This window comes from Magnolia sinica, chromosome 9, assembly GCF_029962835.1.
Source record: "Magnolia sinica isolate HGM2019 chromosome 9, MsV1, whole genome shotgun sequence".
NCBI classification, from domain to species: domain Eukaryota; kingdom Viridiplantae; phylum Streptophyta; class Magnoliopsida; order Magnoliales; family Magnoliaceae; genus Magnolia; species Magnolia sinica.
The window spans coordinates 61,925,538-61,945,482 of NC_080581.1; the positions used below are offsets into that span (position 1 = coordinate 61,925,538).

The 19,945-nt window shown below is 38.6% G+C and overlaps 2 protein-coding genes and 2 long non-coding RNA genes across 12 annotated transcripts; 3 read left to right on the top strand and 1 right to left on the bottom strand.

Annotated features, from left to right (window-relative positions):
* Nucleotides 1–637: 637 nt before the first annotated feature.
* On the top strand, nucleotides 638–7,020 carry LOC131255517 (uncharacterized). 9 transcript variants are annotated; one of them, XM_058256261.1, is made up of 4 exons: nucleotides 638–920; nucleotides 1,445–1,498; nucleotides 1,909–2,078; nucleotides 4,838–5,277. In XM_058256261.1, exons 1-4 carry the CDS (start codon nucleotides 879–881, stop codon nucleotides 4,851–4,853), a joined length of 282 nt encoding a protein of 93 aa, XP_058112244.1. In that variant the 5' UTR covers nucleotides 638–878; the 3' UTR covers nucleotides 4,854–5,277. The 9 variants fall into 9 exon arrangements, 2 of the variants coding, with proteins under 2 accessions (XP_058112244.1, XP_058112243.1); XM_058256260.1 differs by lacking the exon at nucleotides 4,838–5,277 and having other exon boundaries at nucleotides 1,909–2,856; XR_009176118.1 differs by lacking the exons at nucleotides 1,909–2,078; nucleotides 4,838–5,277 and adding an exon at nucleotides 1,123–1,238 and having other exon boundaries at nucleotides 654–920; nucleotides 1,445–1,813.
* LOC131255518 (uncharacterized) lies at nucleotides 2,894–3,761 on the top strand. The gene is made up of 3 exons (XR_009176121.1): nucleotides 2,894–3,352; nucleotides 3,425–3,464; nucleotides 3,566–3,761. It is a non-coding gene; the product is annotated as an uncharacterized LOC131255518 (long non-coding RNA).
* A 1,663-nt stretch (nucleotides 7,021–8,683) lies between the features above and the next one.
* LOC131256354 (uncharacterized) lies at nucleotides 8,684–10,897 on the top strand. Its single transcript, XR_009176766.1, has 4 exons — nucleotides 8,684–8,722; nucleotides 8,803–8,933; nucleotides 10,429–10,490; nucleotides 10,828–10,897. It is a non-coding gene; the product is annotated as an uncharacterized LOC131256354 (long non-coding RNA).
* A 4,780-nt stretch (nucleotides 10,898–15,677) lies between these two features.
* Nucleotides 15,678–18,723, bottom strand: LOC131255023 (ankyrin repeat-containing protein BDA1-like). Its single transcript, XM_058255721.1, has 3 exons — nucleotides 18,719–18,723; nucleotides 18,123–18,467; nucleotides 15,678–16,642 (listed from the first exon to the last, which is right to left on the bottom strand). The coding sequence occupies exons 1-3, from the start codon at nucleotides 18,721–18,723 to the stop codon at nucleotides 15,826–15,828; spliced, it is 1,167 nt and encodes a 388-aa protein (XP_058111704.1). The 3' UTR covers nucleotides 15,678–15,825.
* Between the last annotated feature and the right edge of the window lie 1,222 nt (nucleotides 18,724–19,945).

The following is a 19,945-nucleotide window of genomic DNA, read 5'->3' on the forward strand; positions in this document are numbered from 1 at the left end:
TGATTGATTGGTGCTCCCTAGGCGGGCCAGACTGTCTGCCACTCTGTTGACCTCTCTCAGGATGTGAGTTAACGATACTTCAAAGCTAATCTGAATAACATCATATTTCTTCTTCCAGTAATAGCTGTTCCAGGGGGCTATAAGCATATCTTAGATTGTACTGAAATCCTTCCGGTTATCTCATATGTCATCTTTCTTCCTCTCATGTTACGGTTCCATTGTAATTGGTGATTAGGTAATACATCGGTGTGAACAGCTTATCCTATATATCATGTATTAATGTTTACTTCTTGAACTAATGTACTGTTCAGGGGCAGATGCCTTAAATGTGTTTGTCCTAGTGAAATAGTTTGTTGTTATTATTGTTGTTTTCCTCTTAATAAGTATTGATTATCTAGCAATTGTGCATGGAGGAACCGTTTCACATCCATACCCCAAGGAAACTACAAGAAATCTACACATCAGCGGCGCACGTCCACAGGCGACCACAACGAACCACCCATGTAAACGGAAAATGAGGGGCGTTTTTATGTGGCCGCCCCTACATGAATAAGCCACTACCGCTGCAAAAACAAAAAGGGCTTTTCACCTCCAGCATCCCCAAATCCAAGAGGCAAAATTTATCTCCCAAAACCATCTTCCCTCTTCTCTCCCCAGATCATCTCATCCCCAAATCGTGCACGCGCCAATATTTCTTTCCCAAAACCCTTCTTCCCTCTTCTCTCCCAAATCGCCCCATCCCCAAATTGCGCGCCCCATCCACAAATCCCGAAAGTCTCTCTCTTTCCAACGTCCCTCCACCCCTCAATCGATTGTTCCTCTCTTGCTCTCAGTCTCGATTTTCCTCTCTCTCCCTCTCTCTATCTCTTTCGTTGAAGATGGTCGGTTTGCCGTCCATGCCGACATCGACGCTGATAGAGGTGAGTTTGGGGATGATCAGATCTCTGAGTTCAAGGAGGCATTTGGCATTTTTTAGAAGGACAGAGAAAGTCAGATCCATCCCTTCGAACTTCACTTTTCCCCCCTTTTCTGTTGGAAATCTGTTGATTTTATGATTTATTAATAGCATTTTTATGGTTGAGGATTTTTTTATGGAAATCTGTTGATCACTTGGTTGTGTAGAAAGGGGAAGCTGAATGAAGCATAAATGGTGTTTGACGAAATGCGTAAGAGAGGGATAAGTGCTGCTAATGCAACATTAGCTGCTTTGGTTTATGGAGGGGATAAGATAGCTTGATGTGAGTGTTTACCATGGGCTGATCAAGGGTTTGTTGAAGCTTAGGAAGGCAAAGGAAGACACTCAAGTGTTTAGAATAGCACTTGTTTAGCCTATGTTACTCTATCCATGTCGTGTCTCATAGGTTTTGGCTCTTTCATGAATTTAGTATTTTGATGCTACACCAGTATATCTTGTCCTGATTTTATTATTGTTCAATTTCTATAGGCTGAGACTCAACAATACGGGGCTGAAGAGCTACAAAGCATTAAACAAATACGGGTTTGTTAGTGGTGCTCTATTTAATGTAGAAGTTGTCCACATTCAGGGACTGTTTGGTAGACGCCTAAATTGAGTTCATCTCATATTCATCAATCTTTATCATGTATTAGAGATCACATTTCAGGATTAAAAAGAATCTCGATAACCAACATTCATTATCTCTAATACATATTATGAGTAAATAAAATGAGATGAACTCATTTTTAAGTGTCTAGCAAACAACCCCGTATATAATGCATGAAAATGTTTCCTTGTTATTGTTTCTATACATTTTTTTTATATTGTTGAATCTTAAAATTTTTTATATTGAAGCATGTTTTTAACTCTTTTTTTTTTTTGTTTGAGCTGTGCATTTCTTGTTTGAGCTGTTAGCTGCTGAAAATCTTGTGGTTGCTGGAACAATGGTACAGTGTCTGCTTATTATCCGCTTGCCTGCTCCTTGCACTGGAGGGGCGCATGGGGGAAGAATTTCCAATCCGCTGAAGTTGCTGCAGATCTTTAGTCGTGGTTCTGGCTCTTGTGCAGCGGTTGCCACTGTTCTGAGTGGCCAAGTGAGTTTAACTATCTATCCTCTGTTCAGGTATAGGCCTTTTACAGGTTTTGGCTTTTCAGTGTTGTATATGTTTACATTTAGCTAGGTGTGGCATGGCCCCTTTTTTTGTACTGCCTGTCCTCTAGAGACTCACACAACATGTTGAATCTACTGGTTTTCAAATAGTCACGAGACCAGAGCTACTTTTAGTCTAGTCCTCAGTTACTTTGTGCAGCTGCAACTGGCTTATTCCGTGACCCAAACACAGTATGTGGTGTTGGCTCTTTTACCAATTGCTAAGAGCCTAACCAACTTACCAAAAGCAATAGAACTCATAAACCATTGGGGTTCGTAACATAGTGACTCTTGGACTCATAAACCCTGCACTTACACAATATACCTTTTTTACACAGTCACACGCCCACATCACACCACATGGGCACTCAAACACATGATCTTATAGTTGAAACACAATCTGTTTAAACTGAGCCGTGGAACCAGTGCATTTTATGATATATACTTCCACATGTGAGGCCAACATTTTAAAAAAAATAAAATCATGGCACAATCTAAGCCACAATGCAATGTACATTATAATTTATGAGTATGTCAACAATTTATCACATTTTAGTATTTATAACCCTTAACACGCCCTTCTCTATTTGCATCTTCACATGTAATGCAAATTCTAATGTGGCAAGCTTGTGGGACATTTGAACACTAGGTAGAGAGGCTCACCATCAAAATGTCCATACAAAAATCAGGATAGTCTACTCATTAAGCAATCCACACGTGGATATTGGATGTAGATCATGAGCAAGTTTTTATTCTAAAAGATAGTAACTGGTGGTTCAGATGATGATTAGACAAATTATTGGTATTCTTTCATAAGTTACATGGATATTGTAAAGCACGTCTTGGTTGATATGCGAGTAGGATACATGGATACATGAGGGGTATGTTTAACATGGATACCTCTAAGAACTTATGGTGGTCTTGAAATTTTGCTCGTCTTACCTCTCATTTTGTTGCAAGAGTTATTTTCATGACCCAATATTGGTATTTCTTCCGTAATTAATCAATGCCTGTTGCTTTGTACTGTAACAGGGTTGCAGGAATTGTTCTCCCAAACAGATGGAAACCATCCAGTTCCAAGGATCTCAGTGATGGTCAATATGACTTCAAATTTTGATCCTTCCAAGAAGGATCAGAAATCATAGGAGCCTACAGTTCTGCCTGGCCCATCTATGGATGAAATAAATGTTGCCAATAAAAACTTAATGATGGATGAAGAGTTTCAAATTACTGGGCCTGAACAACAGGTTTGTGTTCTGCCTCTCTCACATTGCTTGGACTTTTTCGTTGTCTGAATGTAGATTTCATTCATATCGCAGGCACACACAGTTAGGCTTGAGAGTGTTGTCAAGTAGGTAGGTTGGTTATATTTACTCTAGAGCCTTTCTATTCAGTCCATTTGACATGAGATCCTCATCTCTACAATCCAATGATCTTCTAATCATAGTATTGTTTGTCAGCTGAAGTTATGGATGAGGTGCCTACAGATGAAATTGATTTGTCATGGTTTTCTGGCAATTTACGACGGGATGACTGTTATAATGGTCATGACCGTTGGAGTATATCCGATGGCAACAACTTTAGAGACCGTAGCCAACATTATTTATCTGACAAAAGCAAGGTCTTTTGATGCTTTCTTTAATACTAGTGAATATTTTTTTTGTCCAGATTTCCATCATTATTTAACTGCACAAATGCGGCCAATGGGAAGCTCGTATGGGGTAGTTCCTTGGCATGAAGTGAGAGTCCCTAGATCCAATTCATCTTTATAGACAATCATCTCTTAGATGTAGATTTTTTTGGTGCATGGTTCAGTGTCATCATCTTGAACCTGATATTGGGTTTTGGAACTTGTAACCAGGGTCTTTTAGCTCCTCTTCATTTTGTTTGCTGATTCTCACTGTATTTTAGCTTCTCTTCTTCTTCTTCTTCTTCTTCTTCTTTTTTTCCACTTTCGTGAGGCAGATTTCTAGATCTTGCAGACCTTGAACATGTTAGCTTACTTGAATTTCACTGTTTTGTTCTTTACATAGTTTCCTATGGCTCCACATATCCAGGTCTCATCTTTTTGTGTAGGGCAAGAATCTGATATTTTCTTTTCTTTTTGTGCAAGGTGAGAATTTGATATTTTCTGTTTTTACTTCGTATGTGGGAGTAACTGCTGATCTACTAATGGCTGGATACATAAATGTTGGAGTATCTTGGATTCATCAGCTGAGCATTATTGCCTGGATGACTTATGGAAGCAATAGTAAAGAGTTAAGTGGTTCATGTTTACAGGTGGTTGATTTGTTACATGTCTTTCATTTCATTCTTGTTTTGTTTGTTGAATAGACTTTTTATCGGTCTTGTTCATATGTATTAGAGATCAAGGAGTTTTATCTATTTTTGTCTCTTATGCATTCATGCAAATTTGAATCATTTACAGTTTATAGCTAATCCAACAGTTCCTTCCATGTTAAGTGAAAGGAAGTGACAAACCATAGTCTATGCAAATTTTCTTTTCTTCACTTGTGTATTCGTCCAAATTTGGTTTGACTTCTAAGGTTTATAGCTAATCTGCACCATTGGACGTTGAGTGCTTTATGCTAGTTCCCTCTGAGTTATGCACAATCGTTGTTATTAGGTTTCTTGATTAAAATCAAGGAGTTTTATTTCCCTATGAATGTAAGTACATGTGTAGCTATAATCTTGGGCCTTGGATTAAATGTTGTGTTTTATCTTTTGAACAGGTTTCATTTGATTTGACAGAGTATATGGAACCGCATCCAGAAGCATCTAACTACCCATTGTTCAAGGCATTGAGAGAAACAGGAACCATTTCATGTTCGCCTCTGTTTCGAGGTTCCTTTTCGGTAGGACTTGAAAATTAAAATGGATGGATAATTAGGGTGGAAACAAATGATGCCTGCTCAGTTCCTCCAACCAAGGGACATCCAATATGCTAGAAGAGGGTTTGATCTATGGCTTGAATGAACTTGGTTAGCATGGGATGCTTAGAAGCATGGAATGAACTGTAAGGTCCTGATGCATCGGAACTTGAATATTATCCTGATGCATCTCATTTGCAAAATGGAGGCCCTTTTTTGTGGCAAATCTAGACTATTGGTGTGATGGTTCCCACTATGGATGGGTTGTCTCAAAAGATTTCAAGATTGGAATTCTAAACCATTCTAGCCGTGACTCTAGTTTGGATTGATGTTGTTTTCTTCTGATGGTTCTACCGATCTCAGACTTGAGAGTCTTCTGATCTGAACAATTTTTAGGACCACCCACCTAGTGTGGGTTTCTTCAAATCAGCAGCTAGAACCTCAACAGTATGCCCTACATGTACAAAGAGGTGCATTGGAACATCATTCATGTTATGATGAACTGTGACACAATAATATAGGAAAAAAAGTCATTTAGAGAACTCCAAACTTGTTGTCCATCAGATTCTTTAGTTTGGGCTGATATAGAAATCTTGGGTGGATGCTGCACATAATGTTCATCTGCATTTGAAATCACTATTTGAATTACAGTTTTCCTGCTACAACTGAAAAATAGTGGATTCATGCTACCTTTGTTTACATAGATACAATTTTACATGTTCCTGTCTCGTACATCTTGCAGAAACTTGTGCCTACTAATTTTATTTTTATTTTTCAATTCTGAGTTATCTTTCTTGTATCCATATGACCCAATTTGATTATATTGCTAGACTAACTAGAGTGATAATGTCTTATCCTTTAATCAGTGGTTTTCGAGGTGTGTATGATGTTGAGCATTTCGTCAAGTCACTGGGGTATGATGTATGGATTGTTGAAAGTAAAATAATCAGCAGTCCAAATTTGAAGGGAAAAATAAGATGGTTAATGCTATCTTCTTAGTGCAATTTCTCAGTTATGCTCCATCAACATATTAGAGCCCAAGGGCTCCTAGGATTTCTTTTTGTTTTTATGCTTCTTAATATGGCCTGATTTTTTTTTCCATCCCTTACATCTTCATGTATCATACAATTTATCATGCAATGCCAGGACTGTTTTTAGTTTGTAGGACTGTTTTCTTTTGTTTCTTCTATTTGGATATTGACAGTTTTCTTTTTTCTTTTTAGATTATTATTTTGACATATTTCAAAGAACTCAAGTGGGTTTTTCTTTTCTTTTCCTTTTTTCCTTTCTTTCTAGAAGACTACTCTGAAATGGCATTTGGTTGTTTTTATTTCTTTGAATTTGGCTCTCCAATGCTAGAAAACAGTAACTTTCATTTTGGGTTTTTAAATTCCTAAGGCCTCAACTGCAGAAATTCAAAATTCAAATCCATTTTTTGGATTTTTGGATTCAAAATTATTTGGCATTTAGAGAGCCAAAGTTTCTATGGCCTAAACATGGATGACCTGACCTTTTGTTGTGAAGATGTAGAAAGAAATAAAAGAGTTAATTCAACAGTGAGATCTTGCTCAATCTCATCTCAAGGGCTCATTTATATTTACTACTCTAATTCTCTATAACTTTCTTACTTTATATGCTTCACATAGCTTCTTACATGTTGGCAGGTTTTGAAATGGATGTAATGATTGCGCTTGAGTTTAAAGCACTCTTAGACGTTGCAGCCACTGAGAAGAGAGATTCTGAAGATGGTAGCAGATATTTGTGCAGTTGATGATATCATATGATGAATTGATGGTTGTTTAGTACATTATAGCTGGTTTTGAGACCTAATAGTCATGTGATTTTAGAGCTTCAAATCTAGTTCAAATGCCATAGTTGTTGTTGTTGTTGTCTTTCTTGGCAAGCATAAAATTCCATCCAGTCATTTCTCAGTTTTTCCTCATTTTGATATAACCTTTCATTCAATGTAGACAGTGGATGTATTCTTCTCATTAACTATTTGCAGGCCACTGACTGAAAAGCTAGGATCATTCAACCAGGAAGATTTTTGGCATGTGTATGGTTGGGCCTATGAGGCCAACAACCTGCATAACCAAATCTGGGCCTGAGTTGTATGGAATTTAGAACCGTTGATCTTCATTCATGCGGTGGTCCTGTTAAATATATAAAGTTTTCAATTGTTTTCACCACTCGTGTCAAGGAGATTTTACTATATGAATATGTGGGAGCATGTGCACCCAAACTGACTGACCCAATTTAATCGGATTTACTAATTGGGGTTGGATTCAGGCCCATGAAACCTGAACTGACAATAAATCATGCCTAGATCAGATAAATGAATTTGTAGTCTTTTCCTTTATTTGATTATATTTATCATTTAAATCATATAAAGGCAATCTTCAGGTGTGGGATTCTAACTCTGAACCTCTCTGTATCCAAAGCCATTTTGATTCTAATTCTGAACCTCTCTGTATCCAATTCCCTTACTCTTGTCCAGATACGGATGCACCCTCACAAATAGTTTTGGTATGGATTCTTAGTGGTGAATTATTTGCTAAGCTATTTATTAAGGAGTATTTATTGTTTTTTATGTTGATACACCAGGATGTAGCTACCTTGGAGCAGCAACCAAGCTGCACATTGTCCCTAGAAACATCCCTTTTAAAGCAGAATGTATGCAGAGAAAAGGTGTACTGAGGCTGCTAGAATTAGGGGGAAATATCCAAAGAGGATTCCTGTAAGCGTTTACTCTAACTAGTAGTCATATACTGGTGCTTCCCCCTCATGCAACAACTATGAGAGGTGGGTCCATAGTTATAGACACCCATTACTCTGTTTTGAAATTTGCACAATACACTGGAGCTCATCCAATTGCAGGGCGGCACACACCAGGAACCTTCAGGTTCTATTTATGAATACAGGATGCATTTTGAAAAGGATAAAGCATTAGCTCGACGATTCCAGCCTGTGTTGATAAACGAGCCTAGCCAGGTAGCCTTTTCTTTATAATTTTTATCTATTTAATAACTTTTAATATTTCTACTTTTAAAGTCACCAAATGAATATTGGCAAGAAATTAGAGTTGTTCAGGCAATGCATGAAGTGGTAATTGTCTTTGGGTCTTGCATAATATTGCTTGAGTTTTGTGATTTGGTTTGGAAATGTGCAACATTTGATTAAGCTGCTTGGACAACAATTGTACATGAGGCCCATCTTATGAGATCGTGAATACTAGAGTTTTGAATGTTTGTTCCATCTTTTATGTAACCAAATCTCCCCTGTTTATCAAACAGTTGGAGAAACACCGGAGAGCTGATTAGGAGCTGAAGAAGCATGTATTGAAGTTGGTATTCTGTCTTCAAGAAGCTTGGTCCCAAACACAAAAGCTTCAAAGGGTATGTGAGATAAGTCAAGATTGCTTTCTCAGATGATAAGGATTGTCTGGTGTTGTAGTTTGTCCATTTTCATTGGATGGCATTCGCTTCGAGTTCGTTGTTCGGGGTATTCATGAACTAGAATCGATGAGTCCACCTACTACACTCCATTGTACAATTTAGGATTAGTTTGATGAACTACTTCATAAACCCATTTCCGTGCTAATTTTATGTTTCATAATTGGGCTGTCTCATAGATCCAACTAAGCATGCATGTTTGGATTGGGAAAGGTGATACAAAATCATATATTTTTTAGCCTTCCATATATTTTGCAGGTCATGGCCAACTTTAAAAATAGCCTGAGTTTTTCACGTAATGTATCTAATTCATGAATTTGTTTTGTTTTTTTTTTCTTCTATGAATTGTTTATCATTTGAGTAATGGTCTTTCAGGAATGGGCCACAAACATGGGACCCAAAGACGATCCTTGGTTGAGGTCATGGATTTGATCCCAAATCATCCAATTACGGAAAAAGAGGCCATTATTACTGACTCAATCACGATAATCAACCTTCACATTAAGGTAACAAATATTATATATGTATATATATATGTGTGTGTGTGTGTGTGTGTATGTGTGTGTGTGTGTGTGTGTGTGTGTTTGTTTTTTAAAGTAAGTCTCGATTTGTTCGTGTCTGGAAGGAAACTTCTCTCTTATGCATGGAGTTTATAGGAACCCAATTGTCTCATGATCCAGACCATTGAACCAGTGTCTATCATCATTGATGGATGGACCATGTTTAAAAAAGCTTCTCACCTATCAATAACTTGAGTTGAATTTCCAAAACTTCAGATTCTGGGTTCTTCTACATGCATTTCCTGAACTTCAGAATCTGGGTTTTGCCCATTTTCTGGCAAACAAACATCCATGTCAATAACTTGAGCTGAATTTAATTTCCCTACCTCAATGCCAGCACTTGGACTCTCGCTACATGGAAGACCATCTTCTGTAAATTGATGCCGATCTGCTGCAACTTCCTCCCCTTCACCAGCTACTAACTTTGAAACTGTTTGTTGCATCTCATCTGAAAAAGCAGTCCCTACATCTTTACAACTTCAGCTTCCTCAATTTTTGTCGTCTCAAGCACCAATGCATGTGTTTCCACTACCTCAAATTCTTGTGATTTCGTATCCTCAATTACAGCACTCAGATTCTTGTGGCATGCAACAACATCTTCATGAATTTCATTCTCCTCAGCCACAACTTACTCTCCTTCACCAGCTACTAATTTTGGTCCTATACGTTGCTTCTGCTCTAACAAAGCAGTGCCTGCATCCGTAGCGTTGCCCACAGATTTCTGCTTCTCATCGAGCAAAGAGACATCTGCTTCTACATGCATCTCCATGACTTCAGTCCCCTGATTTTGCCCATTTTCTGCCAAACAAACATCCATAGCAATAAATTTAGCTAAAATTGATTCACCAACCTCAGTTCTAGCACTTGGATTCTTGTGAATGAGAACACCATCTTCCTGAAACCCGTTTCCCTTAGCTGCAACTGCTCCTCCTTCACCAGCTACCAGTTCTGGCACTATCTGTTGTTTCTCATGTAACACAGTAATGCCTACATTTGAAGCATCGCCCACAGTATCCTGCTTCTCAGCTACAACTACAAGAGAGATGGGTGAATCTATAACTTCAGCTTCTTCGGCTTTCTCAATCTCAGGCGCTGAAATGTGCGCTTCTGCAACTTCAGCTCTTGACTCTAGCCCATTTTCCAATAAACAAACATCTGGAGCAATGGATTGAGCTACGACCGAAGAGACTGATTCATTCAACGAGCTTCCCTTCCCCTCTTATAAAATTGGTTTTTAATGGGCCAAAAATTGTTTCTGAAGCTAACATTCATTTTAAGACTTCTTAGATATTGTTGTGTTGGTGTCAAAGACGGACATGGTGTCTAATGCTTCAATTTAGCCATACCTGGCATGAAGTCATGTGTACATGCCCATTGTTATAAATCTTGGGTAGCTAGTGGCAAATAGCTAATTTCATTTTTTTTGTTAACATTGTTGTAGGAGGCAGCCATGATATGATTGGATATGAGGTTGTTGTATTCCGTCCCCTTGAGAAGACACAGGTACATCTCCTTTTCTTGTGTCATTATTAGCAGGCAACAGATCCTCTTTCTTTTTTTTATCTTTTCTTTTCTTTTTTAGTTATCAAAAGTCACACTTGGCTTTGATCCCAAATCACAGATCAGCCTACTTTTTGGCTGTTATCCCAAAATGGGTTACACATCAAATGGGTTGGAATTTGACCATGTTGCTTCTAGTGAATGGACGCCTCCTTTCATTGACTTGTATGGGAAGGAACGCGTTCTTACTAGGGCATTGATTGGCATATGATATGCTATCCAAATCACATGAAATTGTTGAAATGTACTTAATATATTTTTTTATTATTTTGTCTTGCAGGTTATGGACCTAGATAGATGATGGTTAGATGGAGGGATTTCTTTTATATGTACTTAGAATATTTTCAACATATTATTGTAAATATTATATGTTTTTCATTGTAAAATAATACAATTTATTTAGTATTCATTTTTAATTGTGTTGGGCAACATTTTTTAGGTTTTAAATATTTAAAAACAATATAGCAATTGCTTTATCCGCACTTGTTACACCTTTCGTGGCGTTTGTTGCAACTTTTAGCAGCGTTTGTTACAATTTTATCTGCGTTTATCATAGCTTTTAATGGCTTTTTGCCGGTAAAAAGGTACGACCGCCGGTAAAACACACAAGGACGCCCCCATTTAGTGGCACGTATCCGACCGCCGCTAATTCTTATGTCGGCGGTTTTTAGGGCTTTTAGGGGCGGGTTTGGCAGCCGGTAAAGCCTTTTTTTCTTGTAGCATGGGGTTCTTTGCATTGTTGTTCTGTATCCCCAAACAACCTTAGGCAAGTATATGCATGCCAATCTCTTTTGATGATGGTCATGTAGAATTCTACCAGACATCTGTTGGAGCAGAGGGAATACTCTCTCTCTCTCTCTCTCTCTCTCTCTCTCTCTCTCTCTCTCTATAAACGTTGACTACTTTCATTAAATCACTTAATTCTAGAATCCCACAACAATGAAGAGAGAGAGAGAGAGAGAGAGAGAGAGAGAGAGAGAGAGAAATGCCCACACACAACTAGACACACAGCTAGTTTGACTGTCATCCTACTTGCCTCATTAATGCTAATGAATATTGTCATGGGAAAAGTTGTTTCAAAAATGAAGAAGATTTATGACTTGGATGAACCCATGGTGGAGTTAATGTGAAATCCTCACCAACTACCGGATGAGTCCACCCATGCTGGACCTGGGGGCCGAAAATTAGCCTCACCCATGGTTAAGGTGGACCACACAATTAAAAATAGTATATAAGAAAATCTTATGCTCCATATTTCTTTCCTTGGTATAGTCCACTTCAATTACATAAAATTACACATCTAATCATCAAAGTGGACCTCATGAATACATCACGGTGGGTCACTTCAAAAGATGAAGGATGAGCATTGGTTTTGAGACAGACTCGGGTTGCGGTCGGACAACACAGCCAAATTTGTGTTAACCTGGCAAAGCTACGTGAGCCTCACCGTGATGTATGTGTTATATCCACACTATTTATCAATTTTTCCAAAGCATTTTTAGGGAATGAGCTAAAAAATGAAGCAGATCCAAAGCTTAAGTGGTCCATGCCATGGAAAGCAGTGAGGAATAATTAAAACCCACCATTGAAAACTTGCTGGGATGACAAAAGTTCTGGATCAAGCTGATATTTGTGTTTTTACTTTCATCGAGGTCTGTGTGACCTTATTAATAAGATAGTAGATAGACAACATGCTGGGCCAAGAAGGTTTTAACAATGGGCCTTATTATTCCGCAGTTTGTTATGGTATGGTCCACTGAAGCTTTAGGTTTGCCTCTTTTTTATCTCATGCCTTAAAATTATCCGAAAAATTAGATGGGCTGTGTGGATAGGACACATATTGGGGATCATAGAATTTGCCAGGCTAACATTGTTATCTAGGAGTACACTGTTCAGTGGTGGATCTGGTGTACAAAGGGTAACAAGATAGTGAGTGTTTCCTTACCATTGGCCCACCTTCATATATTTGTTGTATATCCATGCCATCTACTATTTTTAGCTCACTTTAGCATATGCCACCTTCATATATTTGTTGTATATCCATGCCATCTACTATTTTTAGCTCACTTTAGCATATGATTTTCTCTCTCTCTCTCTCTCTCTCTCTCTCTCTCTCTCTCTCTCTCTCTCTCTCTCTCTCTCTCTCTTTTTCCATTTTTAACTTTATTCATTTAACAAGAATATTTTCTATACCAAAATTAGTTACTTGATGTACCACATATGATTTTGGGGTAGGAGAAGCTACTTTAGCCAATCAACCTAGTTATTTTCCAAGATTCCATCAAGTCGATGGTCGAAAATCCATTTCATTCACTTCGCGGTCAATTTCAATCAGTTCGCAGTCAATTTCATTCATTTCATTCGCTTCGCGGTCAACTCAATTCATTTCAGGGTCAATTCCCTTCTTCACGGCCATTTCCATGCATTTCACGGTCAATTCCGCCGATTTCGCTTCACTTCACGGTCATTTTCATGCATTTCACAGTCAATTCTGGCGATTCCGCTTCACTTCACGGTCATTTCCATGCATTTCACGATCAATTTCCTTCACTTCACGGTCATTTCCATGCATTTCATGGTCAATTCCCTTCACTTCACCGTCATTTCCATGCATTTCACGGTCAATACCAGCGATTCCGCTTCACTTCACGGTCATTTCCATGCATTTCACGGTCAATTTCCTTCACTTCACGGTCATTTCCATGCATTTAACGGTCAATTCTCTTCACTTCACGGTCAATTCCCTTCACTTCACGGTCAATTCCATGCATTTCACAGTTAATTCCCTTCACTTCACAGTCAATTCCGTCGATTCCACTTCACTTCACGGTCATTTCGATGCATTTCACGGTCAATTCCATGCATTTCACGATCAATTACGGTGGTCATTTCCATGCATTTCACGGTCAATTCCCTTCACTTCACGGTCATTTCCATGCATTTCACGGTCAATTCCCTTTACTTCATGGTCAATTCTATGCATTTCACGATCAATTCCCTTCACTTCACCGTCAAATTCCCTTCACTTCATGGTCATTTCTATGTATTTCACGGTCAATTCCCTTCACTTCACGATCAATTCCATGCATTTCATGGTCAATTACGGCGATTCCCCTTCACTTCACGGTCATTTCCATGCATTTCACGGTTAACTCTTTTTACTTCACGGTCAATTCCATGCATTTCACGGTCAATTATGGCGATTCCCCTTCACTTCACGGTCATTTCCATGTATTTCACGGTCAATTCCCTTCACTTCAAGGTTATTTCCATGCATTTCATGGTTAATTTCCTTCACTTCATGGTCATTTTCATGCATTTCACGGTCAATTACGCTGATTCCCCTTCACTTCACGGTCATTTCCATGCATTTCACGGTCAATTCTGACAATTCCGCTTCACTTCACAGTCATTTCCATGCATTTCACAGTCAATTCCCTTCACTTCACGATCATTTCCATGTATTTCATGGTTAATTTCGACAGTTAATTCCGGTGATTCTGCTTCACTTCATAGTCATTTCCATGCATTTCACAGTCAATTCCATGAATTTTGACCATGAAATGCAAGGAAATGACCGTGAAGTGAAGGGAATTGGCCATGAAATGCATGGAAATGACTGTTAAGTGAAGTGGAATCGCCGGAATTGGCCATGAAATACATGGAAATGACCATTAAGTGAAGTGGAATCGCCGGAATTGACCGTGAAATGCATGGAAATGACCGTGAAGTGAAGCGGAATCGCCGGAATTGACTGTGAAATGCATGGAAATGACCGTGAAGTGAAGGGAATTGACCGTGAAATGCATGGAATTGACCATGAAGTGAAGGGAATTGATCGCGAAATGCATGGAATTCAACGTGAAGTGAAGGGAATTAATCGTGATATGAATTGAGTTGAACGCAAAGTGAATGAAATGAATGAAATAGACCGCGAACTAATTGAAATTAACCGTGAAGTGAATGAAATGGATTTTCGACCATCGACTTGATGGAATCTTGGAAAAATAACCAGGTTGGTTGGCTAAAGTAGCTTCTCCTACCCTAAAATCATATGTGGTATGCCAAGTAACTAATTTTGGTGTAGAAAATATTCTTGTTAAATGAATAAAGAAAGAAATGAAAAAAAAAAGAGAGAATTTTTTTTAATATGCATATATATACATATTTATATAAATATGTATTAGAGAAAAATGTAGGTAGAATAAAGTTCTCCACATAAAAATAAATAAATAAATAAATAATGATAAAAAGTGCACAGCACTACCATTATGGCTACGAGTATAATCCGTAGCCATAGGTCCAGCTCTGACCCGGTTGATCGAGTTGGCCCGGTCGACCCCAACTCGCTGGTTCTTATTTTTTTTCCCTGTTGTAATCCCCACCTATTTTTATGGGCCCCATTATGAGGTATGTGTTATATCCAAACCGTCCATCTATTTGGTGAACTCGTATTAAGGCTTTAGTCGAAAAATAAGACAGATCTAGCTTACAAGTGGACCACATTGTAAAAGGTAGTGGAGGATCGAACGTCTACCATTGAAACCCTTTTAGGGGTCACAGAAGTTTTGGATCATTATGAAATTTATTTTTCCTCTTCATCCATGTCTTTGTGACCTTATGAATAGATTGGATGGAAAATAAATGTTATGGTGGGCCCTACAAAATTTTCAATGGTGAAAATCAATTTTCCGCTGCTCTTTGTGGTGTGGTCCAGTTGATCTTTGGATATGATTTTTTTTTTTTTTGTAAAATAATGCTCCGAAATGATCTCGAAATATGGATGAACGTTGTGGATATAATAAATACATAACTGTGGGGCCATGTAACTTTGATCTCTTTTGAACGGTTCGTACAACTTGGAGTTCGAGGAGCGTCAGCGCTCGTCTTCGAGCACCAGGCGATCCGCTTGAAGGAAAAAGCAGGGCCATTTTCGTCCTTCGGCAACTCATCCGTACAGCTGGGGCTTGTTCTGGTGAGGAAAAAAGAAGTGGGCTTCAAAATGTAAATGGGCCATAAATGGGTCGTACAGTGGTAAATTTCTCATTACAATCAAACACAGCGTGAGAGGGGGGATGGATGATATATATATACACACACACACCTGAAGGCTTTCCTTACCATTTAAGATATGTTGTAGCCTTTAGAAGCATAGCTTTATTTGAAAAGAGGACTTGATCACAAACTCCATGTTACATGTAGTAATATAACCCCAAGGTACAACAAAGAAAAGCAATACACGTTAATATAAATACACATATATGCATCTGCATGTACATTAGTATTGTTTAATGCAGATCTCAACATCATCGTGCCCAACATTAACATTGGTCACATTCATTAACAGTGGCTTGTTTCTGTATATACACACATATATGAGGGATATAAGTTTCCTCAAAAACCTTATAATGGAGTGAAAGGAATGTGCTGCAAAGAGTAGACCATTCAATAAGAGCCACCCAAGTAATGAACCGAGAATGATGTAGCCAAAACGAAAGGATTCTCCAGTGGTGATTGTAAAAATGGCTAGCCCATAAGCAACGATCATTGAAGACATGCTCAACCATGTGATCATTACCAAGGCACGTAGCTTGAGAGGGAATCCACTTGCCAGCAATAAGATTACTATCAATGATGCAATGAACGCTACCACAATGAAAATTGTGAATAATATGTATAGGCCTGAATATTTATGGGCCATGATCGACCCCCCTGCACTGTGGATTTTAGAACTGTCCTGCGAATTCTCATTGTCATCCTGCCAAAACTCACAGGGAGGGTTGATTCCAGCTTGGAATGTGATAGTAGAGATCAATGTTGCAACCACCATTAATTCACCCTTCTTCCACCTATTCTTGGTAGGAGGCAATCGTTCAATTGCCCAATTGTCTCCCGTGAAATGTAACATTCCTCCTCTTCTAGCTCTAGCGCCTTGGGGTATCCCTTCAAGTTTCATATCCATCGAGTCGCTACAGTTATCCAGTAAAATATCCAAGGCTGTGAGACCGTCCACGTTCAAGGCATTCACATCATCCCTCATCTTAGTTTTTGTAAGCAAAAACTTCGTGAGCTGCAAAGTTCTCTTATGGTTATTTCTTCGATAAAAAATAAAAAAAGAGGTGATATGGCCCAGTGCTCTCAGAGACTGCATTGAGACACTTCAATAATCCAACCCTTGATCTAGACTAAAGTAAGTTCAACAGATTTTAAATATCTCACTAATCCAACAGTCCTAACTGTATAATTACTAGCCTTCAATTGGGATAGCCCAGATCATTTACAAAAAATGCATCCAAATAACAATTTCAAAATCTATTTTTGGATCTAATCATATATTGCTTATGAAGAGTCACTTTTTTTTAAAAAGGAAATCATAACCATCCCATCCATTGCTTGGAAAAAGAGTGGCTACAAAAAAAAAAAAAAAAGCAAAAAAAAGGGTCAAGTAAGGGATGGATAGTGTTTATCGGGTGTCTTTAATTTTGTGCAAATTTCTTTCTTGGTTCAACCAAGGTGTATGACATGACTTCGAAGGGATCGAATGTGAAGTTCGAGATTGAGAAGTTCACACTTAATAAAAAATTTGAATTATAGAAGTTGAACATGAAAGCCCTCCTAATTCAACATGGGTTGTAGCAGGCACTCCTTGGAAAAGTACATCGTCCTGAAACTATAAAGGAAGATGATTGGGATAAACTTAATTCGAGGGAAATTAACGCAATTCAATTGTGCTTGGCTGACGAAATTCTTTATAATGTTATCGACAAGATGACCACAAAAGGATTATGGTCGAAGATGAAGAGCATCTACATGACGAAGGTACTCTCCAATAATTTATTTCCGAAGAGACAACTTTACGCTCTAAAGATGGCAGAAGGGTCGGATCTCTCTAAGCATATTAACGTCTTTAATAAATTGTTTTGCAAGTTGATAAGCATGGAGATGAATATCAACAACGAAGACAAAACCCTAATTTAATTGATATCTTTCTCGGAGTCTTATGCATATTTGGTTAATACTCTATATTAAGCAAATAGTATAGGTGTTATAATGGACTATGCCCACGATTGGATACTAGCTTTAGGGTGCTCAAATTACAAGACTGGATACAAATGAGAGTTTACAGTTGCAGCTTCAGCGCATGCAAGCTAAAGGGAGAGGTGAGAAAGATCTAAGAGTGAAGTTTTAAAGTTTTAAAGGATATGCAACAAGGGATACTAGGAAAAAAGTCAAGGTAAACAAGTTCTCGCTTCTAAAACTATGTGAATCAATACATAGTGATTGGAAGTCCGTATATCCTAAGATGTTACTTTCAGTTCCCTATTACTTCTATAGCAAAGATAAAGCTCAATAAGTAAATAGATATGAAAAAAAAAAAATCTATTATAGATGGTTGTTAATGTTGAAGAAGAAAAGAAGAAGAGAAGAAGATTCATACTGGGAAATGCTTCTTAGCAACCGCGCGATGAGGATGGTGTTGTCATCATCATCCTTCATTTTCACAAACTCATCATCTCCACAATTCCATGCATAATCTAACAGCGACTTCACGGACTCAAAGCAGTTATGACTCACAGGTGCAAAATTGGCTCCCTGTGACCTGTCAAAACCCGAGTTGTTATTCCATTTGCATGAACTAGCTCCTTCACCACCTCCACCGGGCCTTTGAGTGCTGCTGCATGGAGAGGAGTCCTTCCATCTTGGTCACAAACAAGGCACATATCAGGGTTGATCTTCAAGAGCTCTTTTACCATCTTTAAATGCCCTTTCACTGCTGCCAAGTGCAAAGGTGAGGATTGTTCAGAGTCTAATAAGCTGGCAAGTTCCGAATTTCTACTTAAGATTGCCTTTGCAAACACAACGTGCCCAAATAGAGCAGCTATGTTGTGCAAAGGGGTTCGGGAAAAAACTGAGCATTTCCTGCAAGTAATCTTGTCAAGGAATCAACATCCCCCATTAGAGGTGCTTCATGAAGCCTAGCATCCATTCTCTCTCTCTCTATCTCTCTCAACAACGGGTGCCAGCTAACGGTGTGAAATAGTGAAGTCCAAGATTTTTATGTCGAAGTTCAAGGTATAGGAGCGATTAGGGGTAGCAATGGGCCGGGTAGGTAAATTCGGCCCAAATTTTGACTGGGCTTTGAGCTTCAATTTGGGCAGGCCTCAGCTTACGGCATTTTAGCCCTACCTGGCCAACTTCATATGCATCTGTGTTTATCCTTAATATATGCCGTTCCAATCCCTGGTTAAGCAACACATGCAAGATCTTGCATGTAGTTTCATTTGTGCACTTTTACTTATTGCACATGCACGAGCCATTGATCGACGGATAGATTAGAACATTCATGCCGGGAAATAACAGTTTGATCAAATGTAGCCCAGGTTGTCTAAGTAGACGCCAAAAAATAATAATAATAATAATAACAAAAAGAATAAAATTCCTTGCTCAGGCTTCGGTTTTTTGTGCAAGGCCCATGGTGCTGGCCAAGCTTACTCCTTGGGCTTAGCAATGCAATCCCATTTAATACTACTTAATACCACTGTCCAAACAGGCCCTAAAGAATTGGTAGTGGTTGAATACTCACAATTAAAACCTTAGTGGAATGATAACTTGTTTATAAGGTCACAAAGACCTAGACAAAAAGGACAACACAAATATCAGCTTGATCCAAAACTTTGCGGCCCATCAAAAGTTTTGAATGCTCAATCACCACTGTTTCCAATGGTATGGTCCAGCTAAGATTTGCATCTGTTTCAATTATGGGATCATCCCTGAAATGAGCTGTTAAAATGGATGGACGGTGTAGATGTAAGGCAAACACATCACAGTGGGCTCCGACAGTGGAAAATCCTACCGTTGAAACCTTCCTAGGGTCGACAGTGATATTTACATGACATCCGTACCACTCGTAACATAATTCTTATTGAGATGAACTTATAACACAAATATTAGCCTGATTCAAAACTTCTATAGCCTCGTGAATATTTCAACTGTGAACATCCAATCCTCACGTTTTCGATCCACTTGATTATTGGATCTGGCTAAATTCTGACCCCATTTCCTAAAATGATCTCAAAAGACAGATGGACGGAATGGATTTCTCACAAACATCATGGTGGGCCATACCTAGGTTTCCAGTGCCGGTGACAGCCGTGTGGGGACTTTTGGCGCAAAATTCTCATTTTCACGTTGACTTTGGACTTTGATATTAATTCATGCTAGACCTTTGGACAACAGAATCACCCCAATTTCAACGGCAAACCAAGATCTTTGGCATTGTGGGGTCCACTGATGAGTGTTACATATAGGCTTTTAAGGCTCAGCCCATTCTCTCGTAATTTTTAGTCTTTGAACGATCATGTCACATTCTCACGTATATGGGGACAGATGGACGGTCC